Raw genomic sequence first — 26,436 nt, 5'->3', positions numbered from 1 at the left:
GTTTTGTCTCACCTGCGACAAAAGTCACAGAATGTGAGACAGGGATTGCAAATTGGTGACCGTGTAAACTATTTGTATAAAGCTTTTTATTTCAGAAGCTGGAAGACCTGCATGTTGCATTTTTTGTATGCAGGTACCTTATGTTATAAAGTTTCTGTCTGTCTGTCTGTCTGTCTGTCATATGTCAATTGTCCATGACCTCATTTTCATGGTTCAGTGACTGCTTGAAAAAAGATCACGTTTTTTTTAAAAAGTGAAATACTTCCTTATTATGAGTTATAGGATAACTATATTTGGTATATGGGTTGCTTGCTAGGTCTACATGCTTATCAGGTAGAGTTCATCTGACCTCGACCTCATTTCGTGTATCAGTAAACAAGGTTAAAGCTATGTGGTCTAGTCTGTATCTCAGATACTATATGCAGTAGGGCAACTATATTTGGTGTATGGAATGATAGTAAGGTGTACATGTCCGACTGGCAGGTTTCATCTGACCTTGACCTCAATTTCATGGTTCATTGGACAATGTTTAGATTTTGTGGTTTGTTCTATTTCTCAGATACTTTAAGTAGCAGGGCCACTTTATCTAGTATATGGAGTGATTGTAAGGTGTACATGTCCGACTGGCAGGTTTCATCTGACCTTGACTTCATTTTCATGGTTCTTTGAACAATGTTTAGTTTTTGTGGTTTGGTCTATTTCTCAGATACTAGAAGCAATAGGTCAAATGTATTTGGTGTATGGAATACTATTAAGGTGTACATGTCTGTCGGCAGGTTTCATATGACCTTATCCTCATTTTCATGGTTCATTGGTCAATGATAGTTTTTTGTGGTTTTGTCAGTTTATCAGTTGCTATAAACAATAGGTCAAGTATATTTGGTGTATGGAATGATTGTAAGGTGTACCCGGTTCATGTTTGTCTGGCAGGATTCATATTGCCTTGAACTCATTTTCATTGTTCATTGGTCTGACAATGTTAAGATTTTGTGGTTTGATCTGTTTCTCAGGTACTATAAGCAATTTGACAACTATATTGGTGTATGGAATGATTGTTAGGTGGTTTATCTGACAGTGACTTCATTTTCATGGATCATTGATAATGTTTAGTGTATGTGATAGTTGTAGTAAAACCTTCATATTACAGACTTTCATCCATGTCCAGTGTACAATGTTAAAGCAATATTGTTGACATCACGATATTTACAATGTTAACACGATATCGTGTCAACATCGTTTACATTAAGATATGATTTTACTATATATTGTTTACATCGTTAACATCGCGATGTATACAATGTTGTAAAGATATCGTGTTTACATCATTTACATCGTAATATCAACAATGTTAACAATATATATTGTCAACATCATTTACATTGTAACAACTCTTATATACTGTTTACATCGTTGACATCGTTAACATCGCAATGTATACAATGTATTATCAATATTGTCTTTATATCGTTTGCATTGTAGTTTGCACGATATGGTGTCAACATAATTTATAATGTTTGAAATGTAATAAAATGTTTACATCGTTTACATCGACATATTTCAATTTATCAACGATATATCATGGATTACAAATGTGTTAATTTTTGTTATTGGATAACAACACAGAGATGTCAGTATACATTCAGGAAACTGTCGGGGTATACACTACATTTTTTTACCCCAATTGGAACATCATCAACGTCATCATATAAATACGATGTTGACACGATATTGTCAACATCACGATGTATACGATGTGAACAATGTAAACACAAAGGTATAGACTTGGTACACATCATAAATACAATGTTGACGATGTGAATGATGTAAACACGATATTTTCAACATCACGATGTAAACAGAAAGGTATAGACTCGATATACAATATAAACACAATGTTGACACGATATTGTCAACTATATGATGTATACGATGTAAACAGAAAGGTATAGACTCGATATACAATGTAAACACGATGTTGACACGATACTGTCAACATCACGATGTAGACGATGTGAACGATGTAAAGTTGTAAACACAAAAGTATAGACTAAGTTCACACCATTAATACGATGTTGACGATGTGAACGATGTAAACATGGTATTGTCAACATCACGATGTATACCATGTGAACGATGTAAACACAAAGGTATAGAACATATATATAGATAGGATACAATGTAAACACAATAATGACACGATAAAGTCTACATAGCGATGTTGACAATATCGACAAAACATCGTGCACTGGACATACTTCCAGACTTTCAACATGAATTCAATCATAAATATAAATCAATTGTTTTAAAAACAATTGTTAAACGGTCTTTCCCCTCCGAAACATGATTAATTGGTTTTTTGCTTGGTTGGTTGGTTGGTTGGTTGGTTGGTCGTTTGATTGATTGATTGATTGATTGATTGATTGATTGCATGGCACTTTCTCTGTGCGACGCAGCTAACTTAAATAACGCCTATATTCTGACTGAACGTGACTGCGTACCTTTACATCCCGCATAGCCAAATGGACGTCTGAGATGTACTCATAAAAATTGATCCTAGCATCATTCGTTTATAAATTTTCTCTAGTTTCTATGTTACCTCGGACTTCCATTTTTCATCTATTTGTTGTGTATGCATTTTGATTGAATTTGTAGGAAAACGGAGTAAATTTTATCTTGGAAGTTTTATTTTCCTTATTTGGATATGGAATGTTTTATTCTAAATTTAGGTCCGCGCGCGCGGTGGTGTTTGTGAAGTCACGTGACGCTCAAATATATATGTCTGGAGTTAGAATATTAATATCTTTTCAGGGGAGACCGTTGAACAGAGCACATGTGTATTGATCAGAGAAACACGATAACTATTGTTTTTATTTTGTACAGGTCATTGATGTCGGATCATGCATACATATTACGTACACATGTTTACGGGAGCATAGATTTGTATTTTAATGCATGTTTAGAAATTTGATTGTAGGATTTCAGTAATATTTACGAACTTGGAACATTGATTTTAATTTCGCAATCAAGCGGACCGCACGTGTCTCATCGATTAATTTCAGAAAATACATGAATTGGAGCAGATTTTTGCAGGGATGGATTTCTATTTCAGAAAGAAATTTGTACATAAGAAGGATTAGCATTTTACAGTATAATGTACGGGACTAAAAGCGATTTTCTTTTCATAGAAATGGGATACCGTATAGCGGGTTATTTTCGCGGGATGTAAATTTTTGCTTATTTTCGCGGAAAGAACAAAATCGCCAAAACAAATTCCGCTAATTCCAAAGTGGACATGCAAAGGTATTGATAAAAGTTTTTAATTCGCCAAAATAAGAACCGCCAAAATATTTCGTATACCTTATTTAATGAAAATCGCGAAATTTTACACCCGCGAAAATAACCCGCTATACGGTAACTTAAAAAAAAAAAAAATCAGTTGAAAAAAAAGGGGGGGGGAGTGTAGTGGTAGACTGTGGTTGATAATTGAGATAAGAAACATTTACAACATGATAGCTGCAAAGTTTGAAGTTTTGATAAGTAATTTGTTGATTCGACCATAACAAGGACATTGACCCTGCAATAAAATGACGCGTACCATTTCGACAAAAAATTTCTAGTAAACACGTGTCGCGACAAACTTTTTGGTTAAATTGTTTTGTCCATATCTATAACTCTTTCTAGGAAGAAGCGATATGAACTTAATGTAAAAAATCACAACATGACCTTGACCTTTGACCTTGACCTAGTTTTCTATTCTTTAGGACCAAGGACCTCAAATCAACAGAACCTAGGTCTCTATCACTTATGGTTTACCAGTTACAAATGCATATCACTTATTTCAAATGCATTAGGGGAAATAACTCTCATATGGAGTCTTCGTATCGCTTCCGTCAAAAATGGACAAATCATGCAAAGGATATAACGAGCAATTTTATAAAATAAATTTGTCGCTTTCTTTTACGGTTACGGAGGAGATGCAGTCACAAGGAAAACAGTGTTCGGGGAGATAACTCCTACAAAGAAAATTGTTCGGCTTAGAATGGGTGAAAATAAAAAGCGCATAAACTGTATGATACTATATAAGAAATATCTAAGCGACATCTTGCGAAACAAAAATTTTACGCGAGAATAAAAACATTTGGTGGAAGAAAATAATAATAATAATAATCAGAACAAATACAATAGGTCTTTCCACAGAAAAGTGGAAAGACCTAATTAAAACAGGCGAGACATTTCAGGGTGTGTACTCTTGTTATTATTCAATGACTGAATATTAACAAACTATATTTTTATGAATTTAAAAAAGACTTTCTTATCAAGTTTATACTATTTCAGGCTTTGCACAGAATGCTTTCACCAGAGAACAGTTTATTGGTCCTTGTTATATACCATGGACAGTACTTAAGTTACAGTTGATGGTCAGTATAAAAAAATCAAAAACCAAAGAATTTGTACATTGGTTTACAGCTGGGCTATTTTAGCTTGCACTGTGTGCATACAGTTTTAGTTAACTATTTGTTAGTAAGCCATGGATACTAATTACCTATTGTATGTATAGAAACAATACTTTGAATATATGATACCCACTGATCATGTTATGTCTAATAATTAAGAGAGGGTATACTTTGCACAATATCACATTCAACTCCTTGTTAATTTTATGATCCACTTTGCAAATGAACAAATTTAACGTCATTGTAAAATAAGTAGATATGATGTTATTGCCAATGAGACGAGTCGACTATCCAACAGAGTCCAAATTAAGCAGATATAAGTAACTATAGGTTACCATACGGCCTTCAACAGTGAGCAAACCCCATACACAAGAGATGGGTAAAAGTCAACAATCAAAGATAATCAGTTTTTGTGATACCAATTGGCATAATTTACTTTAATGAAATATTTGATTTTACAGCCAGAGAAAGGTCCAAAACCAGTGCTATTGGTAGTACCATCAGAGGCAGGTCAACCTGCACACGCTTCCCACAAATCGTCACATGAGCTAAGACATGGTCACGGAGCATTCAGTAATTCCATCAGCCAACTCTGTCTCAATCATGCATCAAAACATCGGCAATCAGTTGAATCAAAATGGAAGGTATGTAAAAAAAAACTATAAAAATAAAATATATATAGTTCCATGGTGTCAGATTTCATCTGCTTTTTGCTTGAAATTAATTTATTATGTGTGGTTGCATATTGTTTCAAAAAGATTAAGTATAACTTAAAAAAGCACTTACACCTGTTAGGCCAACTAAAACTTATTAGTAGATTTTCATCCAGATTTTTGAAAAAAAAAAAGGGCGGGTGGGAGGATTTTATTTTTTTATTTTTATTTCCTACGAAACCCTTTTGTGACGTGTTCTTCATGTGCAAGGGTAATATTGATAGCTTCTATCATGTATATATAAGGAATCCTACATAATTTTTCAAATTCTTAAATAATATTTCTGATTGGCAACCACTGTTCTACATGTAATTGCCGCTTTAGAAACCTATTTTTAGTAAATAGCAAAAACGCAGAGAAATGCCCTCTTTTAGACTACCTAGCCTACACCAAATTTATTTTGCTTTCTCGGCTGTGGTTTGTAGTGCCTATAAAATGAAGAATATGCATTGGTATGCAACAAAAGTATTATGAATACAGAATGAAATGAAAACTCAAACTGTGTTGAAAATACTAGGGTTGATGCTTTTAAGATTCTTATGCAAGGTGCAAATATAATTACAATGTAGAACATGAACTTAACCAAAAAGATGTTTATTGACTCTATTGAGGGGCTGGGGACAGAGGATGTTTGCTGTTTGTCAACAAAAAACGACTGCCTAGGGGTATATATAGGGCTTGCTATAAAACATTTTGTACGTTTACCGACTTTTTGTACTCAATATACTGTCATAAGTTGCACAAGATCGTGCTTGTGTAAATTTCTTTATTCCAGTCATGTTTTTATGCCCCACCTACGATAGTGGAGGGGCATTATGTTTTTCTGTCTGTGCGTCCATTCGTTCGTTAGTCCGTCAGTCCTTCCGTCTGTCCAGCTTCAGGTTAAAGTTTTTGTTCAATGTAGTTTTTGATGAAGTTGAAGTCCAATCAACTTGAAACTTAGTACACATGTTTCCTATGATATGATCTTTCTAATTTTAATGCCAAATTAGAGTTTTGACCCCAATTTCACGGTCCACTGGACATAGAAAATGATTGTGCGAGTGGGGCATCCATGTACTATGGACACATTCTTGTTTGTCCTAATGTGTTTCACGATTCTTGCCCTTGGGATTTCATTCACAGTCTGACACAAAGTCATTGTATAAATAAAAAAATCCATGGTTTTCTAATGCAGAAATTTGTGACATATCGCGATTTGCATTCTTGGACACTGCCTATTACTCTTAACCCAAATATTTCATGCCTTTCTCGCAATAAATCTCTATTCTTGGAAGATACATGTAATATTGTCATCATAGAGCAGCAGAATATGTCGACTTAATCTTTTGGTTAAATTACTCGGAAGAAGTACGAAAACCGAAATTTACAATTCAGGAAGTTTTGAATAAAACAAAATTAAAGGCGGTTACCCGTGACAGAAATGAACAAAATCTGGAAATCTTAAATTTCTTTTAAATAAAAAATCTGGGCGGGCAGGGATGAAAATCTATCAATTGATTTTTATTGGCCTAATGAAAGTTTTTGATATCTGAAATAAATAAAGTATTTTAAATACATAGATTATCATCTAATGTATTGTCTGTTTGTTTCTTACATGTCATTTGACTAAAATTTTCATTCCCAATTTCCAAAATTAGATTTGTGTTCGTCAGATTAAATTATCTTCTTTAATTTTTACCTTCCCTGAGAAACATATTATAACTAATTTATAGTCATTCTAAAATTAGTCAATTCTCTGACAAGAATACCTGCAATTTAAGGCTAATGGACTTGAACAGAGAGAGTTCAGGATTTCCACTTTTGTTAATTCATTTCTTTTCATAGTTGTAACGATTAAAAAAAATGTTTTCAACTCAGAATTAAAATGAAATATTTCTGTCAGTGTGATTGTTAACTATAAAGAGAGTAAAAGAAAGTGAACTACATGTTAGTTGCCCTTAAAAATGGTTCTGTGAATTTATACTATTACAGAACATATATCTTAGTATTCGTTTTTAATTTGTTTTTGCTTCTTCTTTTTTTAATTATAAAAAGTCTCCAGAATAGAAGATTTCATTATATTTACAGGTACGTGTGTCAGAAAAATAATTACCCAACCTTTAACCTCATTAGGATATCAGGAAAGGATGAATGATATACATTCATTCCTGATTATTCCTTAAAATGATAGATATTTGTATACAATGCAAATATGAAAACTAAGACTAATAACTTTAATTAAGTAAATGTTAGCTATGCTAATATCTGCACATCACTGTAAATACTGGGTAATAAGATTTTGTCATCAAATTCTTACAGAAAAAAAGGCAAAAGAAAACAAATTTAGGTTTTATTGCTGATGTAAGTTAAGTTCTGAGTAAAATTGAATTGAATTTTAATTGTATTATTGTTTTGTTTGTTGAAAGGTTTAAGGTGTAATACCACCAAAAATGTTCTATTCTTTGATAAATTAATCATTTTCAAAAAATTATTACCAGATTAGCTAAAGTCTTTCTCTTTATGCATGCTTTCCTATCCCTTCTGGTACCCCTGAAAAAACTTCAACTAACATTTCATTGCAAAGTTTATGTAAATTAACTTACATAAAAGTAGATTGAACAAAATTAAATGAGTTATTTCAAGTGTCCTAAATCCAATATATATAAAAAGAATGATGTCTTTCTTTGTCTGAAATATTTCTGTTTACAAGGGACAATTTATTTTGCAATGAAATGTAGAATCTATTTTACACAACACTGCATGTGTAGTAATTGTTTTGTTCAACATTCAACCACTAGCAACACCATTGTTTTTGCGGTATTACACCTCTAGTGTCATGTTCTTAACACCAGTTCTATATGTTTTTATATAATATTGTACCATACAGAATTAGTGTTATGTTGTATATTTCCCCTATAATTAGTTTACAAATAGGAGTTTCTGAATCAAAAACAGTTTTTTTTCCAATACTTCTCGGAGGAGCTTTGTCAGGATTCTAGGTCACAGGCTAGAGATACTAGGTTTATTAAAAAAAAATTATTAATCCTAAATGTAGTAGAAAGTTGTTTACAATTTAATGAGTCAATAAATGGACAAGCCATGGCTGTTTGAAAGTTTACTTTCTATGAGATTTTGCTTTGATTTCCATTAAAATTGGGGCTGGTGATAGGACGATTTATACCCCCAAGGTAGGAGGATGGGAGGTTATTCTATATTAACCTTGTCTGTAAGTTCTTTGGTCCAACAAGTATGTTTTTCATGCTTTTGTCTTGAACAATGACTTCATTTTGATCAGCAGTTTAACTGTGATTAATTTTAACATGTGAGCACTATTCAGATCTGTCAGATACCTACTTCCTCTTTGCTGATACTGTGAATTTTTCATGAACTTACGGTAATATTTCCACCACACCCGTTTCTCCAGAACAATGTGCTACAGATCAGAATAATAACATTTGGTCATCATCTTGACAGTGATGAGTTGTAATGTATGAATGTTTTTGGGATCTGTCAGACATCTCTTACCTGTTTTCTGATACTTTTAATTATGAGTCAGGGTATGCTTGGCAGGACAATGTGTACATTCTTGTTATAACTTCCTCCTATATAATATGCCTAACTGCAAATGTAGTAATATAAGTGTCTGATATTTTTTTCTGATGTGTCAAAGCAAGTAAATTGAATTTTTGGTGTCTGAATAGCTATTTACAGATTTAATAGGAAAATGCACATTATAAACAACAGGGATCATATCAGCCAAGTGGCCCCTTAAATCTAAAAACATACAGTATGATTTTTCAAATAACGTCCTTTATATTTACAAAATCTTGATTCATATTTTAGAATTTTGTCTTGCTTATTTGCTTTAGGGCTTCAATTTTCTTGCATTTGAATATATATATGATGTGTTGTGTGACATCTTTGCTGATAAAATTTTTTTAAAAGTATTTCTTGTCTGATCATATGACATAAAGAGTATGTTGAAGAAAATATAAATAATAAAAAAGTACATGTAATGTTTAGAAATAATACAAAATTATACCAGTTTAACCTGTCTGAACTTACTGGTATGTGAGAAATCACTTACAGTAACTGATAAAAACCAAAAACCGAGTATTAATTTTCATATTTCAAATTTTAGAAAGTGCAGGCAGCAAGAAGCCTTGGAATTTTGTTATCAAAAGGTGCAAAAGTAGAAAATCGACCAACACCCAAACCAGAAATGATGAACGGAAACCTTAACAGGCAAGTTATCGAGGAAGAGATTACTGAAGATACTGTCATGTAGTGGCTGTACACTTTTGATATATTATTTATGCACGTTATAATGTTTATTTCACTCTTTTTACTTGAATTTATAGGATAGAAATTTACTGTATTTTACACAAGATTGGTTTAAGAAGTTTAAAGGTGACATATGCCACTGATTGCCATGTTTTGAAGTTTTTTTTAACTTTTTAAAATCTGTTTAATTTTTTTGTTTTAGCTATTTATTTCATACAGATGAATTTCTATCCTTGTTTTCTCATGAGATGATTCTGGTTTTGTCCAAAATACTTAGAATTTCTATTACACACAAGGCAATTCCAGAATCATTATCTTTTTTTCTTTTTTATATTAAATTATATCTCATATGCACAGCTTCATTCTGAGTGTTTCTGAAGGTTGAATACAATAGTGTGTTTGTCAATTCTATGCCTAATTGACCCTGTAATTAGAGATTCATATGTACAAGTTGTTTCCTTTAGAGGGACATAAATTTTCATTACCAATGAAGAGCAGGCAAAAGAGCACATCTATCTGTGCATTTTTTAATGTTTTTTTTCATATCTTTTACTTACATTTAATATTTTGTCAAGATAAAAACTTTTAAATCAATAGTTATAGTTCATTAAAATCTGGTTAACACACATATATCACTTTCATCTACCAGTAATTATGCTTTGTACGGGCAACAGCACATTTTGTCCAGTTTAAAACCAGTCATAGGGTAATAACTTGTATAAAAAGTGTGTAATAACGGAATCAAATTGGTAATAGGCAATAAGACTGTTAATAATTTTTTTCAATGATGTATGATAAGTGTCATGTAGAAATGAAAAAAATTATGTAATTAAAAAAAAAAGGCAAAAACTGATTGTGAAATTGTTTTTTTTTAATTTTAAGAAAATAGAAAAAGTTTTAATTTTTAAAGCATTTCAATACATAATAGTTTTATCATAAAAATAACAATTTTAAATGAAACATGTCTTTTTATATGACAATTTTGGATCTAAATTCAGAGATATTGGCATAACAAGATTTAGAAAAGAAAAAAAAATTGTGTCTTTGCTGTTGTTAATGGATGTCTGACAATGTTCAACTGTAACAACACATAATGATCACTTATGTCGTCGGTCTAATCAGCAACTCTTGAAAACAGCAATACAAAACTTCACCAAACATTCTTCTACAGAACATGAAGTTGTGCACCTGCTATTTGAATTATTGATCTTGGTGATATTTGGGGTTTACCTACCAAAACATGGACTTAACCATTTTGACTTGTTTATATGGAGACAGCAGACGACACCTGTCTTCATTGGAAGGCTGACACATTTTATAATCTCATGCAACTTCATATATTTGGCTGTTTCATATTGCAATTTCTATGCAATTGTATATTTTTAGGACATTTATAATAAGTGAGAAAAAATAACATCAGACCATGGCACTTTGGGAAAGAGTTATAATGTTGTGGTACCCAAACCATACAGATAAACTAGATAAACATACTTTCTACAATCTGGAATACTTGTGAGAACAAATTCTTTCTTATTTTTATGAAAGCATTAAAAAAATGTCATTAAATAAGTGCTTACTTCAGTACCTTTTGTCCTTAATATGTGAAACATTTGCCACTGGACATTGTGCAAGATACAATTAATCAATCTTTAAAACTTTCTATTACTGAAGTAAAAAATTGTTGCAATATTCTAAAAAAATATTACATTATTTAAATGTGGGTGAAATTTTCGTAGATGTAGGTACTTAGAATTCCAATTTGATTGAAATACGGATCCTGTGTCATAGCTTTGCTTTAAAGGAGCTGACAATGCACTGTCAAACTTTCTGCTTTGAAAACCTTTCCTGGTTCTGCAGGATTTGTTGTAATGATACATATCCACAAAAAATTCCAAGCAGAAATTACATTGGATGTAATAATTATCAGAAAAGGAAGTAAAATGTAGTGTTGTCAGATCCTTGTAAGCAAAGCATCGACATATGATTTGTATTTTAATCAGATTGGAAGAACTAACGATTCCTGGACATTTTAATCCATTTGATTTAAAGTACGAAAATAGGTGGATCCTGTTTTATTTGTGCTTAAAACAGGACTAAGACTAAGAGCATATAAACTTTTAACCTTCGGAATCTAAAATCAAAGATGCTAGGATTAAATTATACTTTGGAATTAAATTGTCCTTTAGATTATTTGCTAATGAAAGATTTGGGTACCTGACATTATATAAGTATTTGATTGTAATAACTATATTCTGGTTTGTTCTCAACTCTTTTCATATCGGAAAGTTTTAACTGAAAAAACATCTTGATAATATGAATGGAAACATTTTTGTATAACAGTTCTGTAATGGCCCATTAAAAGGTCTTTGTACAAGGTCTAATTAAAAATGATAGAATAGATTGATTTAAAGAATACCTTTAGTAACAACCGTCAACTGATGAGCATACATGTAGAAAACTCTTTAAGGTAGATTCATGGTATACCGCCATCTTGGATTGTACAATCGCAGTACACAATCGGTCTAGTTATTTGCCCAAATCTGCAAATTAGGAGACAGATTTGCAATTTATTTGTCACACTGTTTATTTATTTAAAGAAAACTTGGTGATTTATTGTATTATTCAAAATATTCCAACAAATATTAAATTTTGTGTTTTGGAATCATTTTTTTCAACTAAGCCATTTAAGGGGAGATAACTCTTTGAGTAAAAAATTACACTGGCTTGATAGGGAAATTTTTAATTTTTACTTGTAGCAAGAAAACAAGTTCGGTGACACCATTTGTTCTTTTTATTTTCTTAAAACATGTTATAAAACCTATCTTCTCACAATTTATTTCAAAATTCTATCTCATAGATTTCTTTTTATGCATACAAATGTGTTTTTTCATGAACAATCTAACCAGATTTAGGCAATTTTCAACGACTCATAGCTCGAAAAATAGCACGGTGACCCATACTTTTTATTATATTTTTGAAAAAAGCATAGTAAAATCTTCATTTTGGCAAAGTATAAGAAAATTCTATCTCAAAAAATATATACCGATGATCTACCTTAAACCAGGGTACATATATGAAGTATTGCATGTTTTATTTGTACTTTGCATGTAATTTACTGTTTATTTCATATTTATACAGAAACCTTTTATTTTCTTATTGATTGATTTTTGATATTTTTAAATGACTTTTTGTTCCGTTTATTTGTATATCAAACATTTGTTGCATGTGTTTTTGTTTTTTCTATGTTTTCAACCAACTATTTTACTTATAAAAGCCTATTTACCAACTGTCTCGCTCTCAAAATTAAATTTTTTGTTTCTTGAAAATGAGATGGGTCTTTTACTTTAAAGAATATTTAACTGAAAATATTCTGGGTAGTCATGATTTACTGTATGTCCTGATTATCTCAAAAAGAGATTTTTATTGAAAAGTAAACTTCCAGTGTGTTGGTCCATAATCATACAAGTGATAACCACTGCATTGATTGTTCAACAATAACCTGCTATCTTGATCTGTCTAAGGTCAAACATTGATAGTCATCACAGATCAACTTGCACTTGTGTGAAGGCATTATCTTCACAGTAGCTCACGTTAACTGTTTCTATGTAAACTATCTTCATTGTAGCTGATGTTAACTGCTTCTATGAAAAAATAACAAAAAATTAACAAGAAGAGAAAGAAATTTTATTTGCAAATTTGTTGAGACAGTTTAATTTATTAAAAAAATAAATAATTAGGACTTTGAGAATGTTAAAGGCATTTTTGTTGTTAGTGTCAAAGATATATTTTTGTAAAAAGTTATTTTTTAGACAATAAAAAAAATTTGTTTGTTTTTACATGGAAAGTTTTGATACAACCTAAAGATGCAGTTTTTATACGTCCATTTACAGGACGCATTATGGTATACCAGTGTCCATCCGTCCGTCCGTCAACATGTCGGACAATAACTCAAAAATGCTTTAACCAATTTGCATGAAACTTTGGTGAATTGTTTATATCTATTGACGTGAGTTCCCTTTCGTTTTTTATAAATTTTAGATTTTACGTTTCCGAGTTACAGGGTTTTATTCGTTAAAAAAAGGGTGATTTTCCAGTTTTCGGACAATAACTCAAAAAAGCTTTCAGCAGTTTAATGAAACTTTGGTGAATTGTTTATATCTATTGACATGAGCTCCCTTTCGTTTTTTATAAATTTTAGATTTTACGTTTCCAAGTAATGGGGTTTTATTCATAAAAAAAAGGGTGATTTTCCAGTTTTCGGACAAAAACTCAAAAACACTTTCACCAATTTGCAAGAAGCTTTAGTGAATTGTTTATACCTATTGACATGAGCTCCCTTTCAATTTTTATAAATTTTAGATTTTACGTTTTATTCGTTAAAAAAAGGGTGATTTTCCAATTTTCGGACTATAACTCAAAAAAGCTTTCAGCAGTTTAATGAAACTTTGGTGAATTGTTTATATCTATTGACGTAAGCTCCATTTTGATTTTTATAAATTTTAGATTTTATGTTTCTAAATTGTGCAATTTTATTCATAAAAAGGGGTGATTTTCCAGTTTTCGAACAATATCTTTAAAGTGCTTTGAGCAGTTTTCATGAAACTTTGGTGACTGCTTTATATCTTTTAAGATAACCTCCCTTTAGTTTTTCATAAATTTCTGATATGACATTCAGAAGTTATTGAACTTTATTCTTTAAAAAAACGATGGGCGTATCATACGCTCATGGCGCAGCTGTTTATTAAGTGTCTTCCCTCATTACCTAAATGTTTTAATGAAACAGCTCTAATTTACCAGAAGTACCTGCAATTATCAGATCTGTTCCATAATTTTATTTACCCTGCATTTAAGATTTGAAAGGAACAGTATTCCACCACTATGATTTATAAATTATTTTATCAGTTTTAGTCACTTTATATATGAAAATAGCCTAATATACAATATGCACAAAGTTATATAAATTATAATTTGTATTTATGATTTCATCTTTTTATATAGCTTATTGTTTCTTATATGCATGGTTATTTCTGCACTCTGACTTTTTCTGTGCACTGCAAATTTCTTGAATTATCTGTGTCTCTTGTACTATTTTAAAGTTGAATTTTTTAATGAATTTATATTTTAGCATTAAAAAAGATATTATTTCATGAACCAGGATAACTTTTTTCCCATGTTCAATTGTTTGAGTCTAACACAACTTTCTATAATCATAAAAGGTCATTGATGTAAGGACTGGAATGCTTTGTGTAACTGACACACTTGATCACATACAGGTGGAGATAGTGGCCTATAAAGGGGGACTATCAAAAGGTTCTATTGAATGAGTTTCAAACCTATTGAATGGTTCAGCTGTATGAGTTTTCAACCTGTGGAAAGGTTGTGATGTACAGGTTGATATGGACAAACTATTTGGGCTACTCAATAATATAGGCTCATTTAAATATTTGAAAAAAAAAGAATTATTAATTATTATCTGTTATTAAAGTTCAACTTAATTGCATAAGAAATTAAGATTTTTTTTTTGCATGTGGAAGATTGACACATTTTTAAATTATATATAATTGTCTACCATAATTATGCATGAAGTATAGTGGTTAAGACTTCTATGAATGATTTTTAAAGACCTACATTTATTGTTTTATTTTATTTTGTATGAAATATTTCATTTTGAGTTTTATGTTATGATATTTTATAGATTTTATTAGTTACTTTGAAACATATTTTGTTATATTTGTAGATTTTTTTTTATTATTATATTGCATGAAATTATAAATATTTTGTTCTTAGAAATATTTGTTTAATTATTTCTTTCTTATAAGATAAACCATCATTGATGATGCAGAAGCCCCATAGATTTCACTTTGTTTGTCATCAATTTTTTAGTGAACTAAAGGTCCAGTAAGGTCCATATGTCTGTCAGATAGGGTTCACCTAACCATAACCTTATGATCAAGGATAAGTTTTTGGTTATCAAGTCTGTATCACAGATACTATAAGCAATCTATCAACTATATTTGGTGTACTTCATTTTCATGGTTCATTTGTCAATGTAAAGTATTTCATGGTTAAGTCTGTTTCTCAAATTTTATATGCAATAGGTTATTTATATTTAGTGAATGGAATGATTTGATTGAAAGATGTACATTTCTGTATGGCAGGGTTCATTAGGTTTTACATCATTTACATGGGTCTTTCATTATGTTAAGTTTATGTGGTATTTAGTTTAAAACCTTAATCTAAAGGCTATCAACATAATTTCAATCACGAGCAATAAAGCAAGCTAGACACGTCAGCGTGAGTACTCTTTTCACAAATACTCTTGTATCTGTTTTTACTTCACTAGTAGATAATTGGTATAATTTCTGGTTACAATTTGGGCATTTGCATATCGTTACAATTTTAAAAGCTGATTACCTTTTTAGCTCACCTGGCCCGAAGGGCCAAGTGAGCTTTTCTCATCACTTGGCGTCCGTCGTCCGTCGTCGTTAGCTTTTTACAAAAATCTTCTCCTCTGAAACCACAGGGCCAAAATTAACCAAACTTGGCCACAATCATCATTAGGGTATCTAGTTTAAAAAATGTGTCCGATGACCCCGCCAACCAACCAAAATGGACGCCTTGGATAAAAATAGAACCTGGGGTAAAATGTAGATTTTGGCTTATATCTCTGAAACCAAAGCATTTAGAGTAAATCTGACATAGGGTAAAACTGATTATCAGGTCAAGATCTATCTGCCATGAAATTTTCAGACAAATCTGACAACCTGTTCTTGGGTTGCTGCCCCTGAATTGGTAATTTTAAGGAAATTTTGCAGTTTTTGGTTATCATCTTGAATATTATTATAGATAGAGATAAACAGTAAACAGTAATAATGTTCAGCAAAGTAAGATCTACAAATAAGTTGTCATGAACAAAATTGTCAGTCGACCCCTTTAGGAGTTATTGCCCTTAATAGTCAATTTTTAACAATCTTTTGTAAATTTTTGTAATCTTTTACAAAAATTTTCTTCTCTGAAACTACTGAGACAAATTTAACCATACTTGGTCATAATCATTATTAGGGTATCTAGTTTAAAAAATTTGTCCGATGACCCCGCCTTCCAACCATCATGGCCGACTTGGTTAAAAATAGAACATAGGGGTAAAATGCAGTTTTTGGTTTATATCTCTGAAACTAAAGCATTTAGAGCAAATCTGACAGGTGGCAAAAATGTTCATCAGATTTAGAATTATCTGCCCTGAAATTTTCAGACAAATCAGACAACCCGTTGTTGGGTTGCTGCCCCTGAGTTAGTAATTTTACAAAAATTTTGCAGTTTTTTGTTATTATCTTAGATATCATTATAATATCTAATATCTAATACTATTAATTATGATTTTAACCTTATTTTACATGCTTTCCAAAGCATCAGTAAATACAGGTGAGCGACACAGGCTCTTGAGAGCCTCTAGTTCAACCTTGTAAAAGATGCATGTAAATGTCTAATATCTTGTAAATGGTTGAGATCCCCAAGCCTAAACCATATATATTCATGTTCGTCATGGCACAAAGATTCGAAAGATATATAGGGTCGGTCCCAGGGGTCCCCCATCCCCAATGATCTAATATCTTGTAAATGGTCGAGATCCCCACCCCTAAACCATATATATTCTGGTTTGTCATGCCAAGATGATTTCAATGATATACAGGGTCAGTCCCCAGGTATCACTAATACATATAACTTTACTGGACCAAACCAATTTTCACTTGACTTTGCCCAATGTCAGGCGACCCTGGGAAAGACGAATTATGGGAGCTTCGTTTGAGAGACTTCATAACAGCATCCTGTTACAATCATTTCTTGTTATTCATGCATCTCAACTGTATGCAGAATCCTATCTTTCTTTATCAAATGAGTTTGAAATCTGAGATTTCCCAGTTGGGTGTATTTATGAGGTAGTACTTGTGAAAGACATTATTGATATTGGGTTGTATACAGCTTCATTGATAATTGGATGCAGAATATGATGCCCTAGATACTTCCTCAATCATACTTAAGTAACTCATCATTTTAGTTTAAAGTCTTATTAAGGTTCCTTCTTAAATTGCCTTGGAATTTTTTAACATTCCTCAAATGCAAAGTTTTCTGGGTTTTGTGAAGATTTAAGTCATTTTCTAGATCATCGATGCTTTATATGATATTGCATTATAAACATTCATTCATGTGAGTGACCTATGAATTTTAACATTTAAATGTTCTGATAAGATATGCTTATGTAGAAAAACTTGTGATATTAAGACCATAGATTTGAATTGCAACAAATTCAGCTTCAAATGTATTTTTTTTAAGCTCACCTGGTCCAAAAAATCTGAAACTACCAGGCCAGTTGCAACCAAACTTGGCCATTATTATTCATATAGTATCTAGTTTTAAAAGTTTGTCCTATGAACCCAATAGCTAACCAACATGGCCATAGGCGGATCCAGGGGGGGCCCCCTTCATGGGAAAAATTTGGTTGATTATATAGGGAATCACTGAAGCATGACTGGAGCGGGCCCCCCCTTATGAAAAGTTCTGGATCCGCCACTGATGGCTTCCATTGCAATAATTAGAGCATCATGGTAAAATACAAGTATTGTCGTCGAATATCTTGAAAATCATATTGTAGGTAGAGAAAATCTGGCAGCCACAAGTCAAAAATGTTCAGAATGTCAAGATCTGCCTTCTGTCTTTTTAACCAAAATTTTTAAAGACGGCTACTTATAGAGCTATTGCCCTTAAAAGACAATTTAAACAATTTTTGATATTCTCGGCTATTAATTATACCCCACGCAACGAGTTGCGGAGGGTATAATGTTTTTGACCTGTCCGTCAGTCCGATTTCTTGTCAACGCAACTCCTCTCAAACCACACAACAGAATTTCACGAAACCTTTTTAGATAATAAGGACATACTATGTAGTTGTGCATATCGACAGGAAATTACGATTCAATTTTTTTTCTAGGAGTTACGCCCCTTTGAACTTATTTACTTCAATGTACTACTGCAACCTTTTGTCATCGCAACTCCTCTCAAACCACACAACAGAATTTCATGAAACCTTTTCAGATAATAAGGACATACAACGTAGATGTGCATATCGACAGGAAATTACGATTGAATTTTTTTTCCAGGAGTTACGCCCCTTTGAACTTATTTGCCACATATACTACTGCAACTTTTTGTCATGGCAACTCCTCTCAAACCACACAACAGAATTTCATGAAACCTTTTCAGATAATAAGGACATACTACGAAGATGTGCATATCCATAGGAAATGACGATTCAATTCTTTTTCCAGAAGTTACGCCCCTTTGAACTTATTTGCCCAATATACTACTGCAACCTTTTGTCATCGCAACTCCTCTCAAACCACACAACAGAATTTCATGAAACCTTTTCAGATAATAAGGACATACATGTAGATGTGCATATTGACAGGAAATTATGATTCAATTTTTTTTCTTACACTTATTTTATTTTTCCAATGACAATGTGGGGACGTGGGGTATGTGAGCGCGCTCACTAAGGTTCTTTCATTCGATATAAATTTTGTTAATTAGGAAAAGGGAAACTTTAAACAGCAAGTATGATCTATACAATTAAGTCATCATGACTGGCATTGTTAGTGTTCTTCTGAAAGGAATTATTAACCTTAAGTGACAATTTTTACCCATTATTGCATGTTTGGCTCAAAACTAAGGAGTAGATAGAGAGAAACTGTAAACAGAAAATAGGTTTAACAAGACCCAAGATTTTCAAATAAGTCAACATGGCTGAAAATGTCATTTATATCATTATAGATTTTGAAACTTAAGTTTATATTTTTAACCAGTTTTAGTGTTTTTACCTTATATTTTGAAAACGATAATAGATCATCTGAATCTTTGAACACCCCAAAAAATTGGTATCTCAAAACTCAAGATCTACAAATAGTCAATGAGTTGTTGCCCCTAAATCACAAGTTTAACCATTTTTTGCCTATTATCTTGAAAATAAAAATGAATAGACAGGAACTCTGTTTAACAAAAATTATCAGTAAGACCTGATTTTGGCAGACAGTTTCCATTCAACTCAATACTCTTGTTGCATAGTATCAATTTTATGCAAAAATGCTAGGAGAGCATTACATACTCCAAGTGAGTCATGCACAAGCAGAAGTTTAACATTCAACAATTGCTGATTTGAATTCTAATGCAAAGCAGACAAGGCATTTCTCTGTGAACAGTTCACTTTTGCCTTGCCTGTAATAAAAGTCATGATAGACAAGACATAGGTATTACTTTTCCAACCACAGCGTTAACAATTTGCACATCACAAATATTTGTAACATATTACAAATGTAAATTTACTATTCAAATTTAATATCTAATCCCAAATATCCCTTAGTATCACAATGATTTGTAATGATGTCATTCATGATGAGACCTTGTTAGCTAGTCATGTCATCTGATCTTGACCTCAATTTCATGCTCCAGTGATCTGATTATCTTTTTAGGATGAAGTATCTTCCTCAATAATTATTTATGATAGTTCTACATTATTATACCCCACGCAACAAGTTGCGGAGGGTATAATGTTTTTGACCCGTCCGTCTGTCCGTCCGTCAGTCCGTCAGTCCTGTTTCTTGTCAAACCACACAACAGAATTTCACGAAATCTTTTTAGATAATAAGGACATACTATGTAGTTGTGCTTATCTACAGGAAATTACGATTCAATTCTTTTTCTAGGAGTTGCGCCCCTTTGAACTTATTTACTTTAATGTACTACTGCAACAGTTTGTCATCACGACTCCTCTCAAACCACACAACAGAATTTCATGAAACCTTTTCAGATAATAAGGACATACTACGTAGATGTGCATATCGACAGGAAATTACGATTCATTTTTTTTTCCAGGAGTTATGCCCCTTTGAACTTATTTGCCCAATATACTACTGCAACAGTTTGTCATCACAACTCCTCTCAAACCACACAACAGAATTTCATGAAACCTTTTCAGATAATAAGGACATACTAAGTAGATGTGCATATTGACAGGAAATTACGATTCAATTTTTTTCCAGGAGGTACGCCCCTTTGAACTTATTTACTTTAATGTACTACTGCAACCTTTTGTCATGGCAACTCCTCTCAAACCACACAACAGAATTTCATGAAACCTTTTCAGATAATAAGGACATACTACGTAGATGTGCATATCGACAGGAAATTACGATTCAATTTTTTTTCCAGGAGGTACGCCCCTTTGAACTTATTTACTTTAATGTACTACTGCAACCTTTTGTCATCGCAACTCCTCTCAAACCACACAACAGAATTTCATGAAACCTTTTCAGATAATAAGGACATACAACGTAGATGTGCATATCGACAGGAAATACGATTCAATTTTTTTTCCAGGAGTTACGCCCCTTTGAACTTATTTGCCCAATATACTGCTGCAACCTTTTGTCATCGCAACTCCTCTCAAACCACACAACAGAATTTCATGAAACCTTTTCAGATAATGACATACTACGTAGATGTGCATATCCACAGGAAATTACGATTCAATTTTTTTTCTAGGAGTTACGCTCCTTTGAACTTATTTACTTTAATGTACTACTGCAACCTTTTGTCATGGCAACTCCTCTCAAACCACGCAACAAAATTTCATGAAACCTTTTCAGATAATAAGGACATACTACGTAGATGTGCATATCGACAGGAAATAGGATTCAATTTTTTTTCCAGGAGTTACGCCCCTTTGAACTTATTTGCCCAATATACTACTGCAACCTTTTGTCATCGCAACTCCTCTCAAACCACACAACAGAATTTCATGAAACTAAGTTGATAATAAGGACATTCTATGTAGATGTGCATATTGACAGGAAATTATGATTCAATTTTTTTTTCTGATACAATTTTTTTTCTTACACTTATTTTATTTCTCCAATGACAATGTGGGGACGTGGGGTATGTGAGCGCGCTCACTAAGGTTCTTTCATTTTTTCTGATACAATTTTTTTTCCTTACACTTATTTTATTTCTCCAATGACAATGTGGGGACGTGGGGTATGTGAGCGCGCTCACTAAGGTTCTTTAATTTGGTAAGTGGAGATGTTGTGAGAAGTATGTGTTTGTTTGACACATTTATATGACTTTGAACTCAATCTAATGCTGAAGTAGTGAGATCTGATCGAGATCGGTTGCAAGGAGTATATGCATCTCTGAAGTGTCAAATGGCCTTTGCCTGTATTTCATACTTGCATGATCGTTACGTGTTCCAGATGAGGTCTGTTACCCAGTAACTATACATGATATGTCAACAATATTTGGTTTGTGGATCAGTAGCAAAGAGTGTATGTCTTATTTTTTAAATGTTATGGCCTTGACTTCATTTCCAGTGGATTGATTAATTTGGGCTACTAAATTATGGGTAAAAAAGACAAATTTAATATTCACCTTCTAGAATAATACCCCACTTTACAAAGTACCGGTAGGTAGGGTATACAGTTTTTATCTGTCAGTCCATCCATCATCTTGAACTACATACGATACATCAAATAATTTATATTTTATATTAGATTGCATCCTTTTCAAATTACATAGTAACATATATTCAGAGGAACATCCCTTTTGATTATGAGGTCATTGCATCCAAGTTTTAAATTGAAGTTGCTAAAAATAGATCAAAATCATGTTTCATAACAATAAATCATTGCAAAGAGAGTACATTTACTCCTGCTGGAACCCCTAGCTTCAACTAATAGAATAATTAAAACAAGTGATCTTTTTATTGATATAACTACCCTCCCAATCCAGACTATCTAGGTTTATCAATATTATTTATAGGTTGGTCAACTCATTCATTTATAGAATAGGGAAAGAAAAAAAACTGAATGAACTGCTCTTGCCTTTAAAGAAGTTACTATGAACTAATTACCGTAATCTTATCATACGATATTGATACATGTATTTTTGCCAATAAACCCATTACAAAAAAAAATATTGCAGGGAAGGAGTTTCAGATTGTAACTCTAGAACCTTACATGGTATTAGTAACAAAAATAAAACATGTGGTTAGGTAAAATGAGTTTAAGTTCCCTATTTATTTATTTTAAGAGCACCATATTCAAGGTCACGTTCAGTCATTAAAATAAGACTGAAAGTGTAGAAAAGGGGTTTTGAGATAAAAATAACTCAAAAATCTTGCATGGATCAATTGCTAGAAAACATGAATATATGGTCACATAATGACAGGAGGGATTCAATTTATATTGAAATCATTGCTTTCAAGGTCGAGGTTTATGATAACTTAATTAGAATGAAATGAGTGCAGAAAAGGGATTTTGAGAGGGGAGTTTCAAACCTTACATTGGATTTTATACGGATTTTATAAGCCCATCAAAGAATAATCTATATTGCCTTAGGATATCTTAATCCTAAATGCAACTTTTTCTACAAGGCCATTTTACTGACTTCTAATTAAAGACTTTTAATTATTCTATTTTTTTCTTGCAACAATTTCAATATGCAAATAAAGTGTGCATAATGGTCCCCTGGTGCATCTGTTTATAAACTCTATACTTTCAAGGTCAATTTGAAAGTTATTAAAAAATTAAGTGAATATGTTAACAATACAATAACAGAATGATGTCTTCTACAATTACAGTAATTCCATGCCTTATATCCTTCCAAGTAAAGTGATGTTGATTATCATAAACTCTTTTAGGAAAGACAACTTTGTTATTATACCACTAGGCTGTTGCTGGCTAGAAAAGTTTATAGTGTTTGGTATTGTTAGTTTTCTCAATTAGGTTTTTTTGTCTCGCCTGCGACTTTAGTATGTGAGACATAGGTATTACTATCCGGGGCGGCGTAAACTATTTGTATAAAGCTTTATATTTCAGAAGGTAGAAGACCTGGATGCTTCATATCTTGTATGCAGATACCTTATGTTACGAAGTTTCCATCTATCATATGGCCATTGTCCTTGACCTCATTTTCATGGTTCAGCGACTTCTTGAAAGTTTGAGTTTTTTTGTCATGTGAATTTCTCACTTAATATGAGTAATAAGATAACTTTATTTGGTTTATGGATTCCTTGCAATGTCTACATGTCTGTCAGACAGGGTTCACTTGACCTCGACCTCATTTCATGGATCAGTGATCAAGGTTAAAGTTACGTGATTAGGTCCGTTCCTCAAATACTATAAGCAGTAAGATGTCAACTATATGTAGTATATGGAAGGACTGTAATGGGTACATGTCAGTCTGGCAGGTTTCATTTCACTTTGACCTCATTTTCATGGTTCATTGGTCAATGTTAAGTTTTTGTGTTTTGGTCTTTTTTTCAAGTACTATAAGCAATAGGTCAACTATATTTGGTGTATGGAATGATTGTAAGGTGTACATGTCTGTCTGGTATGTATAATCTGACCTTGACCTCATTTTCATGTTTCATTGGTCAATGCTAAGCTTTTTTGTTTTGTCTGACAGTATTTATCTTACCTGAGTTTTTGTGATGCTTTTAATAAAACTTTCAATATGATGTTGTGAAACACTAAAAACATGTGTTCAAATTTGAATTTCTTCTGTTTGGTTTGGGACATTTATTTTATCCATATTCATCTATTTAATCATGTGGTCAGCATCAGATGCATATTGCCACTTTATACAGGTAATTTATTTTGGAGGTGTTTTTGATTTTTAAAAAGCCTTATATTAACGAAAGACAGGTAAAGTGAAATTAAGCTCATATAATGTACTGAAACGATTGATTGATAGATTGTTGCTTGGGTTTTGTCCAGTGTTTTAAAATGAAGTAATGAAGATAGAGAAATAGGTTGATAATTTTACAGAAACTTTTTAAGTTGTCGAACACTATACAAACGAACTTAAAACTTAAAAAAACCCTAAAATGTTGTTGAAATGTTTTTTTAAGCTTCATAATTAAATGTTTGCAGTCTCAATTATTAGCATTGGATTTGAGTGTCTGGTCTTCCTTTTTACTTTTGCCAATTAATACATAGAAATGAAAAACATACAGAAATTAAATCTTTTGTGAAGTTTTGTGATATTTTCTAATTCATTATAGGGAAATGTTCAAGAATCCAATCTGTGGAGCCCTCTCTACACCAGGAATGTTAGAAGGACGTGACAAGGTAGATTTTAAACCTCAAAAATCGATAAAAGAAGAATCAGAAAGAGGCTCTGTAGAAGGAAGTGGTAGCAGTATCTCACATTTGTCGTCAGTTGTTTCATTGGATAAACTTAATGCACAGTTACATGCAAGGGAAGATTTGAATGATGATGAGCCAAATGGAAATAGATTGACTGTAAAAGCACCAGTAGCACAGACTGTTTCTGCTCCACATGAAAAAAAGAATGCAAAGCATCACCTGAAGGTGACAATTTCTGACCCTCTCGGGGCAGCAAAGCTGAATGATGGATCTGTTCAAATGCCAAACAATTCAAACAACTCAATTTTAGAAGATAGCCATCAAGGTTCAAAAACAGTTGATATCTCAGGACAGAATATTTCTGATAAAACACAGGACACTAGACTGTAAATCTGTTGATTTGATGTTTTTATATAAAAATTAGTAATAAATAATATGTTTTAGAAAAACTTGCTTAATTTATTATTATTTATATTTCAGTATTACAAAATTACAAATGAAAAGGCTTTATTCTGGATAGGAAATACTATTAATTTGGGCACTACATCAAGGATGTGGGAGCCCTTTAGTTTTCACTCTGTCTGTATGTCAGTCTGTCATCAATTTTCCAGATGCAAGAACAGGTCTAGTAACCACTCTGTCAGTCCATTAAACACATAAAGGATACCTAGTTTCAATCTCATGCCTAGGTCCACAGTTTTTCTTGAAATTATTCTAACTCTTAATTTTGCACCCATTTTAAACAGATTTGAATGATTTTTTCTCAGGTTCCCCATTTTTGAAACTTAGTCATTTTTTTTCATTGAATGATATAGAGTGACTCCTGTTAGTTGACTCCACAGTTTTTCTTCAACATTATTCAATTTTTGCTAAGTGATTGAACAAATATTGAAGATGTGCATCTTCAATTTTGGACACAGATTTGAATAACTTTTTTCTCACGTTTCTCACATGTTAAACTTGGTCACTTTTGTGTTTTAATTGTTATGAGAGAGGTCTGTTTGTGGCATGTGTAACTCCAACAGTATTCCATCAACATCAATCAAACTTTACATTTGGGACCAAATGGAGAAATTTTTCCTATAACCTTAATGCAATTTATTTTTCAAAACCCTACAGATCATACAAATCTTGAAATAATTAGTAGTGCTATATAATATATATATAGAATATAAAAAATAAGATGTTGTATGATAGCTGATGAGACAACTCTCCACCAGAAACTACATGACATAGAATTTAACAATTATATGTTACTGTACAGCCTTCAACAATGAGCAAAACCCATACCACATATTTAGCTGTAAAAGGCCCCAGAATGACTAATGCAAAACAATTCAAACTAGAAAAACAAAGGCCTGATTTATGTAAGAAACAATAAACGAAAATCAAATATGATATACAGCAACAAACGACAATATATTAGTCTGAGAGTTACCATCAAATATTAATTGGTTACACCTATGAAAAATGATATAAGTTGGTTACACCTATGAAAAAAAACTCTTAAACCTGAAAATGTTTCCATCTTTATGGCACTGAAGGCTATTCTTTAAAACAGATACAGATATGGATTGTTTGTTGATTTCAATTTAAAGTCTAATGAAAGATAAAAATCCAAAACTTTCGATGTATAGTTTTTGTCTTGCCTGCGATAAGAGTCGTGGAAAGTGATACATAGGGATGGTTTATCCGGCGACGGCTGCGATGATGGCGTCAACAATTGTTAAGTTTTCTGCTTATTAATAAGTTAGTTTGATAGGAACTACTTGTGATAGATCATTGGTATTTTGTATGAAGATGCATAAC

The 26,436-nt window shown here is 32.2% G+C and overlaps 1 protein-coding gene and 1 long non-coding RNA gene across 6 annotated transcripts in view; one reads left to right on the top strand and one right to left on the bottom strand.

Annotated features, from left to right (window-relative positions):
- The window catches only part of LOC127704401 (sodium/hydrogen exchanger 10-like), a 54,995-nt gene extending 29,943 nt beyond the window's left edge, over positions 1-25,052 (top strand). For 3 of the 4 annotated variants that reach the window (XM_052208442.1, XM_052208443.1, XM_052208441.1), the window contains exons 20-24: positions 4,336-4,418; positions 4,916-5,098; positions 7,469-7,510; positions 9,291-9,394; positions 24,543-25,052. In XM_052208442.1, the coding sequence (XP_052064402.1) occupies positions 4,336-4,418; positions 4,916-5,098; positions 7,469-7,510; positions 9,291-9,394; positions 24,543-25,017 (887 nt within the window). In that variant the 3' untranslated portion in view covers positions 25,018-25,052. The remainder of the gene's footprint in view (positions 1-4,335; positions 4,419-4,915; positions 5,099-7,468; positions 7,511-9,290; positions 9,395-24,542) is intronic. The other variant, XM_052208438.1, reaches the window with a different exon arrangement.
- On the bottom strand, positions 18,765-21,288 carry LOC127704402 (uncharacterized). Of its 2 annotated transcripts, none has more exons than XR_007983259.1 (3): positions 21,239-21,288; positions 20,570-21,071; positions 18,765-18,801 (listed from the first exon to the last, which is right to left on the bottom strand). It is a non-coding gene; the product is annotated as an uncharacterized LOC127704402 (long non-coding RNA). The 2 variants fall into 2 exon arrangements; XR_007983260.1 differs by lacking the exon at positions 18,765-18,801 and adding an exon at positions 20,285-20,569 and having other exon boundaries at positions 20,906-21,071.
- Positions 25,053-26,436: the final 1,384 nt, after the last annotated feature.

Source organism: Mytilus californianus, unplaced genomic scaffold, assembly GCF_021869535.1.
Source record: "Mytilus californianus isolate M0D057914Y unplaced genomic scaffold, xbMytCali1.0.p SCAF_6, whole genome shotgun sequence".
Lineage (NCBI taxonomy): Eukaryota > Metazoa > Mollusca > Bivalvia > Mytilida > Mytilidae > Mytilus > Mytilus californianus.
This window is presented reverse-complemented; position numbering and strand designations above follow the sequence as displayed.